This window comes from Syngnathus acus, chromosome 5 (genome assembly GCF_901709675.1).
Source record: "Syngnathus acus chromosome 5, fSynAcu1.2, whole genome shotgun sequence".
Classification (NCBI taxonomy): Eukaryota; Metazoa; Chordata; class Actinopteri; order Syngnathiformes; family Syngnathidae; genus Syngnathus; species Syngnathus acus.
In genome coordinates this window covers 3,978,863-3,994,008 of record NC_051091.1, presented here as the reverse complement: position 1 = coordinate 3,994,008, position 15,146 = coordinate 3,978,863, and the positions used below count along the sequence as shown (strand labels likewise).

At 41.0% G+C, this 15,146-nt stretch overlaps 1 protein-coding gene across 1 annotated transcript; it reads left to right on the top strand.

Moving 5' to 3' along the window:
- Positions 1 to 1,526: 1,526 nt before the first annotated feature.
- Positions 1,527 to 14,156, top strand: camkvb (CaM kinase-like vesicle-associated b). The gene is made up of 11 exons (XM_037252283.1): positions 1,527 to 1,733; positions 8,792 to 8,899; positions 9,176 to 9,307; positions 10,144 to 10,218; positions 10,400 to 10,538; positions 10,632 to 10,752; positions 10,838 to 10,913; positions 11,121 to 11,257; positions 11,388 to 11,466; positions 11,560 to 11,647; positions 11,710 to 14,156. The coding sequence occupies exons 2-11, from the start codon at positions 8,805 to 8,807 to the stop codon at positions 12,016 to 12,018; spliced, it is 1,251 nt and encodes a 416-aa protein (XP_037108178.1). The 5' UTR covers positions 1,527 to 1,733; positions 8,792 to 8,804; the 3' UTR covers positions 12,019 to 14,156.
- The last annotated feature ends 990 nt before the right edge of the window (positions 14,157 to 15,146 follow it).

Below are 15,146 nucleotides of genomic sequence, written 5' to 3'. Positions count from 1 at the left end.
TCATGCTGTGCCCGTTGTGATTTCACATCCTTTTGGAGAGATTGTTTTGAGGGGGGGGGGGGGGCTGCCATACTGCACTTTTTCTGCCGGAGGATACATCAGTCATGGATGGTTACCAGCAGTGAGGCATACATTGGAGTCATTACAGCATTTTTTAAGTTTCTCGTAATGAGGAATTATAACAGGTTGATTTGTAATGGCTCGGCTGGCGTTTAGACAAGTTACAGATGCTGCGATCTCGCTGGTGACCGAGTATAAAGTCCTATTTCCCTCTTCATTGCCTCAATCTGCACACAAAAAGAGAAGGAAAGCTTCCCATCAGCCGTTGCTATAGCAACCCCAGCATGAGCACTGTGATACTACAAGGCCGCGGCTGCTGTTGTGATATCAGGCACTTGTAGAGAAAACAGCAGGAAGCTCTGAATAGAAGTACGCGGCTTGCTCGAGAAACAGTGGCGAGATGACAGGATGTCTCAGATAATTAGTTACTGCCTGTTACTATCTGTTACTGTAACCACTGTCACTAAAATGAGACTCTTGGTCCTAAACCAAGAGGCTAAAACCCACCTAGGAGTCATGTGTGACTGGAAGGAAGTTGACTTTGTGGTCAGAACATTGAGTTCCCATGAGAACATCTTCGAGGTGACACATTACCGGCTGACACCTTTGTTCCAGAACAGAGAAATAACAGCTGTCTACTTTGTGGACGAATAAAAGAAAATACGACTTTCCTTCATTACCACGCCAATGTGGATATAACCTCACTTGAAAAAGGGGAGAAATGACTTTGGGGACTCAATCATCAAGACTTTAAATCTTTCAGCACCATTTTTCAATTTCATTTCAACAGATGCCATAAGCAAGTTATTCTGTTTATGAAGTTCATCAAGTGGCACGAATCTTGTTTAATTTATCCCCCTGCCACAAACTACACACTCGCTCATTTCTCATTCCATTGGCTTCAACATCCTTCTAGAGCAGGGGTTTTCAACTTCTTTTGTCCAAGGGACCACCATTATAACCAAGAAGCAACTCGGAACCACTTCTGTGGCGGAATATTATTTAATTTTGCACCGAAGGAGGATAGACCTATACAGGCTATTTATTTGCATCTTTATGTCTATTATAGGAATCTCAGCTACATTTGACATAATTTGGATGGGTAAATGATTCACAAAATTGATTGACAATCACTGTTCTAGAGCTAAAAAACTGAAAGGGAAGCTTTCAAAGATTCTTATTAACCCGACAAACCTGAGTGGAACTGGTCAGAAGCTCGTTACCAAATGGCTGGAGTCATAAATGGCCAAAATATGGCCAACGTCCAGAGACAACAATGCAGTGTCATTGCTACCCGTTTAACTGTAAATAATCTGGCAAATTATCAATCTGGATTATTTTTATGTGACGGTCCAATTTTTTAAATGAAGTCTTAACTCACAGTGAAAGTGAGGTGACGTAGCCGTAGTTGCGTGTGCTCGCTGCGAGCATGCACGCATCTCTGCGCGTGTCCCCTCCCTCCTCCTCCTCCTCTTCTTCTCCTCTTCTCCTCCACCCTGCTTGAAGCACAGCGGCACAACAGATGGTGCACTATACATTACTACAGCACATTTTGGTTCCAGAACAACTTTCATAATACGCACCTGGCACACATTTAGCATATAGATATTCACTGCCGGGGAAAAAGTCGTCTTTTAACTCAAGACCGTTTCAAGACGGAATTTGGTGTTAAGGTAAGTTTGCTTCAAATGATCTTCTATGTAGAAAATCGCAGTGAAAACGAGAATTAACTTCTATCTCGTTTTGTGTTGTATATTTTTTAAATGGATTTATTCTTTTTTTTATTTGACACCACAAGTTTGTTGCGGACGCACGCAACCGCGCTCTGCAAAGAATGCCATTCATCTTTGTCTTTTATTTGAGAAGAAAGAGTTGAGATTAAAACACGTAGCGTATTTCATAGTTTTCAGTGCGCACCTGGCATGCACCAGTTCCATCCATCAGGCCAGATGCTGCAATTCAGGTGCTGCAACCTGCATCTCTTTATGGCTTGAATAAGTTTGTTAAGTTTAACATAGAGAGGAGACGCTCCTATATTATTAATTTCCATATTGCGTCTCATGTGACACTTAAGAAATCACTGACTTCTATACAGACACTGCCTACTACATAAATAGAATTCACCCAATTTAACAAAATCACCAAAACCGAACTTGACTGTACATTTTTTTAGGACAATGATATGTTTATTTTAGCATCTCAGTCCACATTTTAAAAAATTATTTCTACATGTACTTTTTAGGAAGTCATTCATTGCGTTTTGTATGTGAGTTGATGCAGATTGTAGTAAAGCCGCTTTGCGGCAGATGAGACTTTTTACTATCGTGCCGGTGCCACACTGACACTAATCTGTCTGATTCGTTCATGTTCTCCGCAATAGCTTGGGGACATTGCATATTTGTACTCGTACTCCCTAACACTGTAACCATGGCCACCATCTGCATTGCCTTGTAGTCCAAAATCCAAGCCATCCTGCTCTTTGCTGATAGTTTTGGTTCTCTAGCAATCCACATACACATGATGCACAATGGGAACATTTCCACTTGGAGTTTGAAGTCATTCATCCATGCAGTCACCAATGAGCCATACGTAATGACTTGTTTGGCTCTAGAAGAGGTCCACACTTGCTGTGGGCCCAAGGTGGGCCATGGCAGTCACAGCTGCTGCTGATGGAAGGGCAGAAGATTAGCAAATGGTCTGTAGCAATTTGTAGGAAACCAGATCCCCGGGGAGCGCTGCTTCAAGTGCTCTTGATTCTGTGCGCTGCCGTCTCATGGAAATGGGAGGGTTGCTTTGCAAATGAGGCGTCGGGCTTAATAATAATAAAAAAAATTAAAAAAAACTGGTGAAAGAGCAGGGCTCAAGAGGAAAGTGCAATGATTTTGCTTCTTCCAAAATAGATACAAGCAATACCTTCGGGATTGTGCATACAGGTACCTCCACCCTCTGACTTAGTTTCAAATACTTTGTGCATTTTCACTGTCCACACTGCATTTAAATATTTGCGTACAGTACAGATTAAAAGTATAATGGCATTTTAGTGAGTCCTCGGCTATTTGGAGACTTGTGCAAGATTCTTGCTGAAGACTATTGACACTATTCGCATCCAAACACTGCAAATGTTGCACTTGGAGGTAATAAAGGGAAATAATACAGAATTTAAGATGTAGTGTTGACACCTGGTGTGATAACATTTATTTCTGAATCAAAAATTACAATCTTGCCCTTCAAGGATACCAAAGAAATTTGGTAAAGATTCCTCAAATTTGAGGGAAGCTGGGATTCATTTTTTATAGGTGCTTGAGCAGCTTTATCTTCCTTTGAAATTTTAAATGTTGCTCCTCATATCATGCGAGGATACTGGCAAGAAAGAATCATTCTCTCAATCAAGGATCACTTACTTGAATGACACTTTTACGACTCTTCTTTTCTTGAGTAGTACTCGCAAACTGAGACTAATTCATCAAGTGGATCTCAATTGCTCGAAGTATCAATGACTAAAGTGTCGAGCTGTCCGGCAAAAGGGGATTGTCTACCCCCCAAGTCTTCTCCATAGTGGAAGCGTTCCTCACAGCATCAAAGCGCCATGCCATCCACAAATAGAATGTTTGAAGGGGAATTCGAAATGGAAACGGATGAATATTTCACCTTGGCATTGATTCATGCCCAGACTCTTAATGAAAATAGATGTGGGCTTACACTTCACTTGATCTTGCCCCACAAGTGATGGACATGCTGGGCTCTTCATTGCTGACATTACAGCCTGAGCTTTTTTCACTAAACTTTGATTTAGCATGGTCCACATTGCGGCTCACGATGATTTGCTCGTTCACAGGATTTTTGCTGTAATGGTTTAAATTCAATATGCGTAATGCAAAGCACAACTGGTCTTAAGTGAAACAACTGCATGTCAACGGTAAACATCATTAGTTAATTTAATATTGCCTACCCCCGCTGGTTAGAACGAATTGTAATCCCTCCACCCACAGAAGGATCGACACAGCCGCCAGTGCATTTTCAATCGCTTGCTGGAACAAAGGTAGCAAAATAAACACCAACACATGTTGTAATGTTCTTGACGGTTGAATGACACGGGAAATTCACTTTTGTTAAAGTTGCATGACAACCGGCCGTGCATGACTCCAATAGATGGACTTCTATCACGCTCCAGTGTGCTTTCTGTCGACCTTTGAATCAGAACTTAATGAAGCACAAGTGACATTCTGAAAATATGATTTGATCACTACTTCAGTTGTCTTTTTTTTCATCAGTAGCAAGTCAGTAATATTTATTTATTTATTTATCTATTTATCTATTTATCTATGTATCTATTTATCTATTTATCTATTACTATTTTTATATTTATTTACTATATATACATAAATATTTATTATTTATTACCATCAGAGGAAAACTTTCGTCATTGTGTACATTTCCGCCATTATTGTACCAGTAGTCTCCAACTCAGTTCATTAGATGAGTGACAGCTGGTAGCGACTATCCTTTATGATACTTTTGGAATAGGTTTTATTTATAACTGAGGAGTGATCCTCGTGGTTTTATCTTTCATTGCACTTTCAAGACAGACAACAACAGGGGAAAAATACGTGCGCCCTACATATGTGCCGTATGAAACATTCCCCCACCCCCGAAGCAGAAACGGGAGTCGAAGACTTTGTAACCAAGGCAACCAACAACAGTCACAGAGAATGGTCAGATTAGCAACTGAGGTGAGGAACCGATTCCAATGTTACATGAAGCTACCTGAAAAGAGTCAAGCTGTTTTTCAGAACCATGAAAACAGAACTCAATGGCGTACCTTTTGAATTAATGCGATAAATATGCCAAACTTCCAGTTCAAACTCCATTTTACTGGGGAACAGGTGAAGAAAGTGCATCAGGTAAGAACTTGGTGGCTATGGTTGCTCCATAAGCGACAACAACTCCTAGCACGTCACCATGTCCTGTCACAGTATGAAGCTGGCATGACGCCGCTCCACCCGGCTTGTTCTCGCAGCACGTTGGGCGCTCTCCTCGGTGAGCGCCGCCACACATCACAAGACAGCAAAACAGATTAAGTGCATCGACATGAGGCAGGAAAACCGAGGCAAGTATATTTAGGTACAGACTGCTACTATTGACTGGAGAAAGGCCTCCGCGATTACGTTTCCTCATTTACGTGGGTGGAAAAGAAACTCGAGTCTAGCTTTGTGAAAGATGGAATTTCTTTTTTGTAGTGTGGCAAGTCTGCTCTTCGAGCCCCATTAGTTGAGATGAGAAAGGCCAAGCATGCATCAGAGGATCAACCCCGTGGGCTTTTAGTGTTACGTGTCCACTTTTGCTGCAGCCACTTGTTTGCGTCAGATGAGTCAGTTCGTTAAAATTGGCTCCATCCTTCCTGCCTGCCCGCAGAGTTGCATTTCATTTCAGCCAATGTTGTCACAGAACACAAGTTAGACTGGAAATGAAAATAGAATTTGACTGTACATCAACCTTAACCTAAGAGTTTCTTCATGTTTTGCAGGACTAGTAAATGTGGTTACTACTCGATCGCACATGGAGGATCTTAGGGTTCTTCAAGGCCATATGCAGAACCACTTACTAAACTCTATTAGGTCTCACAGTAGGACATGCACTCGCCCTCGTTGGTTGAGTGGACAGCAGCAGGCAAAGTTGTTTTTTCTTAAAGAATATGTGGTCTCCTGTGGAAAGAATGCTAATTCACAAGTGTTACCATGGCAACCGGCCTGATATCTGGCATTTCTATTACACGTAAGCATTTAGGTCATATGCTTTTGTGAATCGGTTGGTTTGAAAGGTGGCCGAGAATTGTTTAGCTGCGCAGGAACGGACCCACAAACTGGTTATTGGACAAGAACCATAAATTCAACATGAGCTGGCAGTGGTTTCTCTCAAGAAGAATCTTGTCAAGTAAAGAAACCACTCAAGTATTATTGGTGCAGGACAGCAACATTGTGTTGTTAATTTTAAAACAAGCGCTACAAAAAAGGATGTGTGAAACTTTGGGGTTAAAGCACAGATGTCAAACTCAAGGCCCGGGGGCCAGATACGGCCCGCCACATCATTTTATGTGGCCCGCGAAGACAAATTGTGCATCAAATTCGTGTGTCATTACTAGAATTGCAAATTGTCTTCACTTTTAATATCTTTTTTTTTAAATATTTGACCAGTTTTTACTGGTCTGATTTGAAAACGAGTTATTTGTCAGTTTGTTTTGTAGCTTTGACTGTATATAATATGAGATGCTCATACATTTATTTGGGTTGGTAGTCATAATTGCCGTCCGAAAGAAGCTATGACTACAATGCGGCCCGTGAAAAAAATGAGTTTGACACCCCTGGGTTCAAGGAAGTGAAATTCTGTACAGTAAACCACGTTGAAAATGTAAATGAGCAAATATAAACCTTGCCTCTGGCAAACCAATGCTAGCAAGATACGCAGAGTTAGCTTCTTGAATTGGGTTAATAATTGATGAGACAAAACTGCAGAATTTCTTATTCAGGATGGATTTGTGTAATCTAGACAAAAATAAATAAAATATGTTTTGGCCCTCGATTGACCGAGAGGAGCTGTACAGATTTTACATCCATTTTCACGGCAAAACTGACATGCTGGTGGGAAATCAATAGTTTTGCAGGTGTGAAGTTTCTCTAAGCAGAAACAAGCATGTTTCAGTTTGTCGGTTTTATTGCAAGCAAGCGCCGAGGTGCTGTTCACCGGCTTTGCAATAACATAAATATGATTTAAATGCTTCGGCTTCTAATGAGACTTCCCTGCCCCAAAGCGAGACGATAACGTTCAGGTAGGTGGCGGGTACATAAAAAAAGCGCCAGCGGGCTGGTTGATGCATAAAAGTGCAACTTGCATGTTTTTACCATCACGCCGTCTTGCTCTTTTTGACGACAAGCAGTAATTTGGCCATTAGCCGCTGAGTGAGGGAGGTGAGGCTTTCTTTTCACAAGCTATTACTCAATGGGACTTAAATCCGTACTGTAGGTGTGACAGCACAGCAGGCAACAAATGAATAAGATCCTAAAATGAAATTGCATTCCACAGGCTCCATATAACAAACAAATGAGAAATTGAAAAGATTCTCAAGAATTGTGAATCAGAGATATGCGCTAAGTTGATGAGGGATTTGAGGACGGCTGAAAGGAGAAGCTTGATAATTATTACTACGCTTGCCACAGTTGCCATGTCTGTGCTCTCTGTACACTGTAAAAGCAAGCGCTCCGGGATATAAAGATTCTGAATCCAAGTAAAACATGAACCGCAGGGGCTTGTGAAACACAGCAGACAAGGAGACCGTTATATTAATAATTCATTTAATTGTGTATGCATGGCTACTCTTAAACCGCACTATCTTTATTTGGATCCAAGCAGCCTACTTATTTATTTCACTTTCCATCTCTTCAGTGACTTTCTATGTGAAATCCCGATCTTTTCTCCTCGTTATATACTTTTCATCACTATATTGTCGTCTGCTGCTTCTCGTCAGTGCGGCTCTAATTGGTGGGGAGAAGGGACAAACTTTAACATGAACATTCTTCTTTGTCAAACAAAATAAAGTGAGGCAGTACCATGATCATGCAGGATGTTGCTTCTTAATGTCCAGTTCAATTTTGAGCACGAGGAAACTCAGAGCATTGTTCAAATGTGTTCTTTAGTCACAGAGTGCTCCAAAAAATAAGGATTGCCAGAACCCAGCGAGTCAGTCAGTAGGGATTGAAAAGGTTTGAGCACGAATTGCTGACCAGTTAAGAACATAGAAACTCAACAAGCTGACGTATAACGGCATGCATGTGGACAAGGGTCAGCACAAAGTCATTTAAGAAAAAGAATTGCGCTCTGAACTCCTGTTTTTGTTTGTGTTCCTTGCTTGATGCGAGTGGGCGACCTTTGCTGGCTCTGCATCTCTTCATGTCACTTTCACTTTACCGTCCGTGGGATAAATGCTTTGGCTCAGCAAAGTTGGACTCAGAAAGAGCAAAGAGTTTCTGTGCACGGAAACAACGAAGGTCTACGATATGGTTACGTTTTTCCAGAGAACAACGAGCAGGTCAGATAATGTCATTTTACGATCAAATACAAATGGATAAACGGGGGTGGATTTGTACCTCAGCAGTTAGTTTGTGTGTCTGGGTCAAAGCTGACTGCGTGGCTAACCGCGGCATGTCTATGCTATCAGTCAACACATTTTAGTGATTAGGCAAGATTGCATTTCCTGCTGCTGCTAGGAACTACATCCTCGGGAAATTGTCTGTCATTACTCGAATGTGAGTGATTATCCAAAAAAAAAACTTGCTTCAACATCAGCAAGTTTTGGCAAACATGCATTTGATGTTTATTTTTCAAATCCATCCCGCCCGCCCGCCTGTGCGGTGTCTTTCTGGCTCAGCAACTTACGGAAGTGCTGACGACTCCGAGCGGTCGCTGATTTACTGAAGTGGAGTTAAACAATGCTGAGCCTCAGCATTTACCAGCCACATTTTATACGAACCTTCCGCCATGACTAAGATGAAAAGCCGTTCTTGTCCTCTACGTGTACGAAAACAGCACTAAGAAAACATTTGAACCGCAAAAGGTCATCGTAAATTTCACCAAAGCAATACTGACACTTTGCCTCTCTCTCCCAAATACAAATATGGTGACTTTTTGGTTGGAAAAATATTGTTCTCTATCTATAGTCTCTGTCTGTTTCTCCCAACAGGTCCGGAGTGGCTATGCCATTTGGCTGTTTAACAATTGGCGAAAAGAAGGATTACCACAGTCCTTCAGAAGTGACCGACAAGTATGACATGGGTCAAATTGTTAAATCGTGAGTACTGCAAATATCTCCAAACTTCAGTTTAATGTCTCAATATAAAGTGGAAGCGCCGAGCGTTGAATGTTTGTGTTTGGATTTTGTTCCCCCCCATAGTATATAATCCCAATGTACTGTAAATAATCTGTTTCAAGGTTTTACATCTTATCTGCAATAGTTTGGTTAATTCCTTGAAACACGCTGAACAAGTCATGTTTGCTAAAAAAAAAAAAAAAAAGACAACATTTAAATTATGTGACATTCAACTTTGGAGGCTGTTCTTGTTTCCAGGGAGGAGTTTTGTGAGGTATTCCGGGCCAAGGACAAAAACACGATGAGAATGTACACATGCAAAAAGTTCCTGAAAAAGGATGGAAGGAAGGTGCGCAAAACTGCAAAAAATGAAATCCTCATTTTAAAGATGTAAGTTCCTTTGTTTTAAACTAAGAATGCTTTTGTTAGCGTCTCTGCTCACATTTGATTATTTAAAACTCCCTTGGACTCAGAGACTCAAAGACCCTTTTAGCCATCATGAAAATACTCTACTCAGAAATCAAAGACAAACTTTGTACTGCTACAACAACAACAAACAAAAATTATACAGCAGCTAGTTAAAACAACAGTGCAATGTGATTCATTTAAGGACAAGGGTAAAAACGACGTTTCAAACTGTCATGCCAGCGAGGAAAATCTACATCGTTGATGTTGTTGAGTTTGTAGCATTAATAACTTGAATGTCCGTATGTAGATATCGTCACAATAGAGCTGATGTAGCACTCAGCTCCTGTGCCAACGTCTGCACTCAAGTTACTCTCAATTACATTTATTTACAGTTTAAGCGTCAGCAAGAAAGACGTAAGCAGTTTATTATTGTCAACGGCAGCGAATAATTGCTGCGGAATGCAATTAATGAGCAGAAGAGGCTTCCGTTTTAAGTCTTAATGTAATATAGTTAATCAGTAGGGGAATCACAGTTTGGCTCCTGATGAGCTTCCCCTTTTAATGCTGCGGATAGAAACACATGCTTACTTGCTAATCAACATCACTTCATTTCAATTCATCAAGTTTCTCTCAACGGGCTTTATTTGTGATGCCTCAAAAGATAATAAGATGAATTTAATTATATATATATATATGGCTTGTTGCATACTATTTTTCCAAATGGATTATGTAACAGGTTTGATTTTTTTGGGGTCAGATTTGACTGTTTGTAAACAAATGGATGAAAGCTTTCTCATCGTGACTGTTGGTCTCCTCAGGGTGAAGCATCCCAATATTCTCCAATTGGTGGATGTCTTTGAGACTAAAAAGGAATACTACATCTTTCTTGAACTGTGAGTTTGAAGGAGGGGGAAAAGGCTGTTTGTATTTTTGTCATTATTCCGGCCTGCCACGTTGATCGTATAGTAACAACTTCATTCGGGGAACGTCCAGCTTTTCAACTTTTTTTAATTACAGAACGGTATTTATGAATGTACACCTTCTGTAGAGATGTGACATCATTTTCTCTCTCAGTGCAACAGGAAGGGAAGTGTTTGACTGGATCCTGGACCAAGGCTATTACTCAGAGCGCGATACCAGCAATGTGGTGCGCCAGGTCCTGGAAGCTGTCGCTTACCTCCACTCCCTGCAAATTGTCCACAGAAATCTAAAGGTGTCATGTGACTCTCTTTCAGAGCTTTCACATTCAACTCTTTCAATCTACATTCAACATGATTGTGACATTTACTTTTTCTAATGGGCACAGTTGGAGAATTTGGTTTACTACAACCGCCTGAAGCATTCTAAAATAGTCATCAGTGATTTCCATCTTGCCAAGTTGGAGAATGGATTAATCAAAGACCCCTGTGGGACACCTGAATATTTGGGTGAGATTTTGAAGCATATCAAAACACGAATGAAACAGTATAAATTGTACTCAATAATTTATCCAATTTTTTTGTTCCTGTGCAGCTCCAGAGGTGGTTGGCAGACAGCGATACGGTCGACCTGTGGACTGTTGGGCAACAGGTGTCATCATGTACATTCTGTGAGTTATGATGTCAATTACTACTGATAATTTATTGCATTCTGCATTATAGTGACTCGTGCTAAATCAAAATATTTTTCAAAATACATACCTGTATTGGATTACAAAGTTAGGTCACGCATGCTCAATTTGAACATTTTTGAGAATACGAGACTAGGCTCATGTTTGTTTGCTTTTTTGCAATTTCTTATCTTTTTGCAAGTGTAGACTATCAGGCAACCCTCCTTTCTATGATGAGAGTGATGAAGATGATTACGAAAATCATGACAAGAACCTGTTCCGAAAGATCCTCGCAGGCGATTATGAGTTTGACTCTCCATACTGGGATGAGATCTCAGATTCAGGTACTTTTATATTATTAGATTTCGTATTGGCATTCTTTTGATGTAAAAGTGAAATATTCCAACATAAAATGTGACATCCATCAAAAGAATCAAGCCTTTTTTGAAGTTTCCATTCGTTTCCTTGTGACAGCAAAGACGCTGGTTTCACGTCTGATGGAGGTGGATCAAGAGCAGAGACTGACAGCCCAGGAGGCTATCAACCATGAATGGTAGCCGCTGGCGAACTTTCTTTTGTAAACACGAGCAGAGAAATTGAATACCAGATGATTTCTGTGTTCTCTGTCCCCATTTTTATAAAACAGGATCTCCGGCGGCGCAGCCTCGGATAAAAACATCAAGGAAAACGTATGCGCGCAAATTGAGAAGAACTTTGCTCGAGCCAAATGGAAGGTGAGTCCCCTTCTTCCAGATGGTTGAATTTTCAAACATGACGAGCGTATTGATATTGACAGAAAGCTGTGCGGGTCACCACAATCATGAAGAGACTGAGAGCAACCGAGCAAAGTAACAGCAAGGCCTCCAGTCCGGCCGCCAGCGCCGCAGAAGACCCGGCATCTCCCGAGGCTGACGCAGACCCGTCCGCACCTTCACCTGCTGCTGCCGCACCACCCCAAACCGTCACGGAGATAAACGTGCTGGTTCCGGAGTCTGTGGATGGGGCGGAGCCACCGCCGCAGGAAGCAGAGCCCACGTCTGGCTGCAATGGAGATACCGTGGCTCCGCTCCATGGTGGCAATGACGCGGAGGATGAACAAGGCTAGGTCACCCCCCCCACCCAACTTGCTCGTACCGCTGTGACCTCTGCAGACCCGTCGACCCCTGCACACTGTACATTAGCTGCTAGCATGGTGACGCTTCTTTTTCACTTGCAGCATTATTCTCTTTTGGAGGCTGTGAGCTACCTTTCCTGAGTGCTCTGCATTGCATTGGCATTCTATTTAAACAAATTGCATCATCTTTCAGCAGCCCCGAGTGTAGAACAGCGTCTCTGAAATATTTCCTTGAGTTTTAGGGGGATGAGCAGATTTGTTGTCAAGCTGTGGCTTAACAAAGACTTTTTTTCTGTTATGTCTCTGTGCTTAGTAGAAGAAGAATTTAACAAGTTGATTCTCTTTTTTTTTTTTTTTTTAAAAGCTGACTTGGGAAATGTCTCTCTGCCAGTACTTGCTCTTAAAATCAGAGAAAGGTTTCGACTTGAAAACTGTGTTAAGGTTGCGCTTGTCATATCTACCGTACCTTTCACAAAGCTGACACGGCCAAGTGTTTGACCCTGGCGTGATCTCTCACATAAGCACAGAACAACAAAACTGTTTGGTCCTTTGCTTACTCCGTGCTCAGGAAAGAACCTCATCGTTGTAGGTCAAAACATTTTGTACATAGACAACTTTGTAGAAGTAGCTAAAAGAGCATGCCTTCTCACTTTTTGCTGTTCATGTTGCATTTAAAGTCATAGAAAATGTTGACACACCCCTGTTCAAACAAATGCAAGATTTTTGTGTTGTGGAAAATACAAGACCAAGATAAACACTTTTTCCCACCATTATTATGACCTATAAAAAATTTTTGGGAGAGGGGAAGTAAAAATAAGTCAAATAATGTGGTTGCATTAGTGGGTGTGCACACTTGTGCAACCACCTTATTTCAGTTATTTTCTCTTTTATAGATTTTTCCCCATTGCGTCGTACACCTTATAGGTTACATTCATGGTTAGAAAAGTTTTATAGACTTAAATTATTTCTTTTGGTCACAAAAAACTTGTTTTTCAGGGGTGTGTAGACCTTTTATATATTCACTGTACACAGCCACTTGGTGGTTCCAACTTTACACTGACATCCAGCGTGTTTAAACCGTTGTAAGATTGTCCTTAACTTTGTTTCGTCCTCATCTCACGGCAGCTCGATGCGTTTTAAAATCAATGTGTAGCTTTTCTTTGCTAAAGGCATCACAATAGAATTGATGCCATCCAAATTGATTATATTTATTGTTTGGTAACATCTCATTGTGAGGCCATATATCATATATACTCCTGTACCACATTGACACGTGCATTAACTCACATCATATGTCTTTCATGTAGTTCGCATACATTTTTTAATAAACACTCATTTTAAATTTAGCTGACATCTTTAGATCTACTTGCTGATGTCCAGTAATATCAATATCTCCCCATTCTTGGCACGGGTCCCCTTGAGCATTAATTATGAGCCACAGAAGGAGTTGGAAAGAAAACTGAGCAATACTTGACAGGCTGCAGAAACTGTGATTCTCGCTGTCCTTTGGATTGTCCGCGTTAATGTTGTTGTTGTTAGAAATCTGCGGTCCCTGCCAAGCAGCCATTTGGCCACCAAGTCAATGGGAGACCGTTTGTGTTTGTGCGTGCGCGGACAGGCGTTGTTGGGCCAGTTGATGTCCTGAGCTAACACCCTAAAACACGAGTCCATTAGAAAACAAACAGACTGTGCACATTTTGTCTTCACTAAAAATATTGTCCATAGCATAGAAGTGATGAAGAAAGATGTATTTTCGATAAAAAATGAGACAACGTATCTAAAGGTTGATTTGTTGCTGCAGTTTAACATCTGTTTGTGGTGAAGATAATTCCATTATTATTTCTTATGGAGTTTTTGATATGATGTTAATTCTGAATTTCAGAGATGTTTGTATGATTAGATGATGTAATGTAGTCCATCCTGTTTTTTTTAGATGACAGAAAGAGTCAGTACTGTTTGAACACTATGTGTCCCCATAACACTTCTCACTGTTGTGTTCCGTGTCTGCCACAGTATTTTGCGGTTGTGATGTTTGCCAGGACTAGTGGTCCTAATTTGCATTTGTGGGCTCTGTAATGTTCTACCTGATTGAGTTGGTGGTAATAAAATTAAATTCATTGTATCTCTGATCAATTTTTGCGTTTTTGCTGAGAAGTCTCTTTCAGTGCCATGAAAAAGCATTATGATTTCAGGAAGAAAAAAAAAAGCCTACATCCGCACTCGTGCTATCCATAAATGAATCATCTTTTTCCGACTCTTGCATATGCAGATGGGTCCCTCTAGTGTCAGCTCTGTTTCCCATTCTCTAAGCCTTAGAAAAATGCCTTAGAGTCTAAGGCAGTGGTCCCAACCTTTTTTGCGCCACGGACCGGTTACGTGTCAGAAATATTTTCGCGGACCGGCCTTTATATAAATAAATAATACATTTAGAATCTAAATGGGGTGTCAAACTCATTTTTTTTCACGGGCCGCATTGTAGTCATAGCTTCTTTCGGAGGGCCATAATGACTGTCAACCCAAATAAATGTACGAGCACCTCATATTATATGCAGTAAAAGCTACAAAACAAACTGACAAATAACTTGTTTTCAAATCAGATTAGTAAAAACTGTTCAAATATATTATTAAAAGTGAAGACAATTTGCAATTCTAGTAATGACACGAATTTGATGCACAATTTGTCTTCGCGGGCCACATAAAATGATGTGCCGGGCCGTATCTGGCCCCCGGGCCTTACATTTGACACCTGTGATTTAGCTAAATAAATAATACATTTATAATAAATATACAAATACGCGTGGGTTTTCTCCGGGCACTCCGGTTTCCTCCCACATCCCAAAGACATGCTTGGTAGGCCGATTGAAGACTCCAAATTGTCCCTAGGTGTGAGTGCGAGTGCAAATGGTTGTTTGTCTCTGTGTGCCCTGTGATTGGCTGGCGACCGGTTCAGGGTGTCCCCCGCCTACTGCCCGATGACGGCTGGGATAGGCTCCAGCACTCCCGCGACCCCCGTGGGGACTAAGCGGTTCAGAAAATGGATGGATGGATGGATACAAATACGATGAAATAAAATAATATGACTGGCATAAAAACAAGTATAAACGACATAAAAATAAAAC

Bases quoted from the DNA above. Each gene is read 5' to 3' on its own strand.
- camkvb (XM_037252283.1), top strand. From the start codon at position 8,805: ATGCCATTTGGCTGTTTAACAATTGGCGAAAAGAAGGATTACCACAGT. The intron at 8,900-9,175 runs GTGAGTACTGCA...TCTTGTTTCCAG, and splicing joins ATGGGTCAAATTGTTAAATC to GGAGGAGTTTTGTGAGGTAT. The intron at 10,539-10,631 runs GTGTCATGTGAC...TAATGGGCACAG, and splicing joins TTGTCCACAGAAATCTAAAG to TTGGAGAATTTGGTTTACTA.